Raw genomic sequence first — 3,495 nt, 5'->3', positions numbered from 1 at the left:
AGCACCCAGGGCCCCGGCTCTGCCTCCAGTTCCATGGGTCCCGGGCACGTGAGCCATTTGGAGACACACCCCAGCCCTGCACCCACTCTCCACCCCCCCAAGGCCTTTCCAGGGACATGCACAGACCCCGTGTGTCCCCGTGAGCATAGCCGGGTGCTCAGGACACCCTGTGAGCCGCCCCTCTCTCCCCCCCCTCCCCCGCGCTGGGCCAGGAGAGCCCCTACCTTGGCCTTGCCCAGGAAGTCCACACGGTCCAGGTGCTCCAGGTGCCGCCGGGGAGGCCGGAAGACCTCGCCCCTGGGGACCCGCCGGGGCTGCAGGATTCTGGAACCATTTACTAGTACATCAAACTGGTTAGTGGCAACTTTGCATTCATACTGAGCCACAGTCTTCCTAAAAACAAGTTTGTATTTTGCTTGTTTTAAATATATTTTTATTGATTTCAGAGAGGAAGGGAGAGGAGAGAGAGAGGATAGAAACATCAATGATGAGAGAGAATCATAGCCCCAGTGCGCACTGCGCGGTCGCCATGTTGAACCGCACCTGGGGGCCAGGTGAATGGTGGGGCGCGGCCAGGACCCGCCCGGTCCCACCCCAGGTCAGCCCTTCGCGCCCCAGCCAAGCCCTGGTCTTGCTCCAGGCCCGTCCAGAGTCCCACGGCAGGGTCCCCCCTGGTCCAGCCGCCACACTCCCGGCCACAGCGCCAGGGCCTCCCGGTGCCTGGTCCAGTGGTGGTCGCTCCCGGACCCACCTCCCTTGCCTGGGGCGTCCTCTGGCCTATCTCACCCCGATCTGTGCCCGGCGGGACCCCTCGTGGCCCCTTCCTCCCTGCACTGCACCCCACGGGTCTGGGGTGCTGCCTTCTCGGCCTGTCCCCTCCCCCCATGGGAAAGGGCTTTTGACAGACACATGGGATTGGGGTAAGGCCTGCAGTGACATGACCCTCCCAGAGCCGCTGCTACCCCTGGGTCCCGCACCAGGGCCTGCTGGGAGCCCCTGCACTGCTCAGTGCCCTGGGCCGGGGACACAGGTGGGCTGTGGGCCCGCACCTGACAGGCCTTTCCCACGATCCCCAGAGGCTCCAAGGCCCCATGTTGCTGGGGGTGCTAGGGATGCTGGGGGCACCTGGGGGGGGGGCGCCTCCCGATGCCCCTCTCCCCTGGGGCCCCAGCCTCCTTGGGGTAGAAGAGTGACCAGCGGGGACTGGGGGCCCCCTGGCCAGAGGGAGCCTCTGTGCACATAGCCCCCCGTGACAGTAACAGACAGGGGGGCCCCCTGGGTGGCCACCTGCCCGTGGACAGCGTCCCGAGGCCTGGCCGGCCCCGCCCGGCCCTCACGCTCACCTCCCAGGCCTGCAGCTTGAAGCGCAGGCCCAGCTGCGTGTAGTCGATGGCGGCGTTCCCCCTGAGCTGGGCCAGGGCCTGCTGGAAGTCGGCCAGGGCCTCCTGGGACCTGCAGGAGCCGGGGCCGCGGCTTTAGGGGGCAGCCTGCCCAGCCTGCCCCCCCCCCCAGGCTCCAGGGACACCTGCTGGGGCCGTGGTGGTCACTCAGGTCCTAACGAAGGGCTCAAGGGGTCAACGCTCAGATGTGGCTGCATCTCAAATGTTGGGTGGTGCCCAGCTCTGAATTCTGGGCATCTCGCTCCCATGCCTGGGGCCCGCCTGTACCCCAGACCGTCTCTCGAACCCCAGCTGTGCCCCGGGCATTTCCTTCCTGCTTCTCAGGCCCCCCTTCCCGGCAGAGCCCCACTGAGAGTTCCTTTCCCCCACCAACCCCGTCCCCAGGGAGGCTCCAGCTGAGTGTGGGGCCATCTGTGGGGCTCATCTCGGGAAGGGCCACAGTGCGACAGCCTGGTGAGCAGCGAGGACCCCAGGCACCCGTGGGTCCCGGGACAGACCCCTCCAGCCCTGCCTCAGCTTCCACAGGCCCTGCTGCAGCGAAGGAGCAAAGGGGGGGGCGGGCGCCCTCCATGGCGCTGCATGTGCCTCACAGCGACTAGAGACTGTGGCTCTGCCCTGCACCCTGCTCCGTCCAGTCCCAGGGGTGACCCTGGGAAGGGCGGAAGCAGGCGCACAAGGGGCCTTCAGAGGAGGAACCCGGAGCCCTGCGCTCACCTCCCCACCTGGAGGCGGGCCACTCCGCGCTGGAAGAAGCCAACAGCCAGGCAGGCGTCCTTGGTCACCGCCTGGTCAAATGCCTGGGAAGAAAAATGCCCGTGGAATGCCAAGGTCTGTAACCCACCACCCCGTGTCCCAGACCCGGGCCGGGCGCATGACCAGGGATGGGCCAAGGAATTCCATCGGCCCTGGGACAGCCACCTGCAGGGACGGCCCCTGCACCAGTCAGGGGCCCTCGGAGCTCCCGCCTGGGCGCACAGGGCATTCAGGCCCCTGCGCTGCCAGAGCCTCAACCCCACCCCACCCTGAGCTCCCCAGGTGCCTTTCCGGGGCTCAGAGCACAATGAGGTCCTGCCGCACCATGCTGTTTGCCAGGAGGACCGGGGAGCCGACCGGAGGCACGCTGATGAGTCACCTCGGGATGCAGTTATGCAAGACTTTTGTCTTGTGGAAACCCTATTTTTGGGAGCTCACACGCAATGACACACTTATCTAGTGGAATCAGAAAGAACACACAGCTCTTCCTTAAACCACACTCGGGAGTGACGTCATCTGTTCCTGAGGAGGACGTAGGCCGAGGGTCAGGGTCCTGCTCTCGCAGCGTGGGGGGGGGGGGGGGGGGGGGGGGGGGGTTGTCGGCTGAACGTGACCCAGGTGGGAGGTGCACAGAGACTGTGCGGGGCGCGCACAGGGCAGTGAAGTCGTTTGTTTGCTCGGTGTCCCACACGGGAGCCGCCAGACCCAGGCTCCTGTGGAGCCCACACACAAGGTGAGGCCGGCGCGCCCCCTCACCAGGCCGCTCCCCAAAGCAGTTACTAATGGTAGCTGTCTTGTCTTTTTACTTTAAAAATATATATATTTGTATTGATTTCAAAGAGGAAGGGAGAGGGAGAGAGAAACATCAATGAAGAGAGAGAATCACGGAGCGGCCGCCTCCTGCATGCCCCACACGGGGGATCGAGCCCGCAACCTGGGCTTGTGCTCCTGGTTCATGGGTCGGCGCTCAGCCCGAGCCACCACGGCAGAGCTGCCTGGTTGTTTTTTAAAATCTCTGTGCAGTGGGGCCTTGACTTACGAGTGTCCCGACTAACGAGTTTTTTGAGATACCAGCTGTCCCTCGGCGGATTTTTTGCATTGAGTTGACAGAGTAATTTGAGTTAACGAGCTCGTTAATGAGCTCTGTCTCTGAACGAATTAAACTGGTAAGTCAAGGCCCCACTATATTACTAATGAGTCCCATCGACTGCTACCTGAGGTACTGACCTCAGACCACACTCAGGCTCCTCCTGAGGGCGGGGAGCCTTGCACACGGAGACGCCTCCGCCCCACCTGCGTCCCTCTCTAGTTAAATCGCAGTTTAGGCGGATGTGATGACTGG

The 3,495-nt window shown here is 63.9% G+C and overlaps 1 protein-coding gene across 1 annotated transcript in view; it reads right to left on the bottom strand.

Annotated features, from left to right (window-relative positions):
• The window catches only part of NOXA1 (NADPH oxidase activator 1), a 9,297-nt gene that overhangs the window by 4,261 nt on the left and 1,541 nt on the right, over window positions 1-3,495 (bottom strand). Inside the window, exons 2-5 of the mRNA XM_006776570.2 lie at window positions 2,115-2,197; window positions 1,344-1,452; window positions 500-543; window positions 225-390 (exon numbers count right to left, since the gene is read on the bottom strand). Of these exons, the coding sequence (XP_006776633.2) occupies window positions 225-390; window positions 500-543; window positions 1,344-1,452; window positions 2,115-2,197 (402 nt within the window). The remainder of the gene's footprint in view (window positions 1-224; window positions 391-499; window positions 544-1,343; window positions 1,453-2,114; window positions 2,198-3,495) is intronic.

Source organism: Myotis davidii, unplaced genomic scaffold (assembly GCF_000327345.1).
Source record: "Myotis davidii unplaced genomic scaffold, ASM32734v1 scaffold609, whole genome shotgun sequence".
Taxonomy (NCBI): Eukaryota; Metazoa; Chordata; class Mammalia; order Chiroptera; family Vespertilionidae; genus Myotis; species Myotis davidii.
The sequence above is the reverse complement of the archived record's forward strand: the minus strand, read 5'-3'. Positions and strand labels throughout refer to the sequence as shown.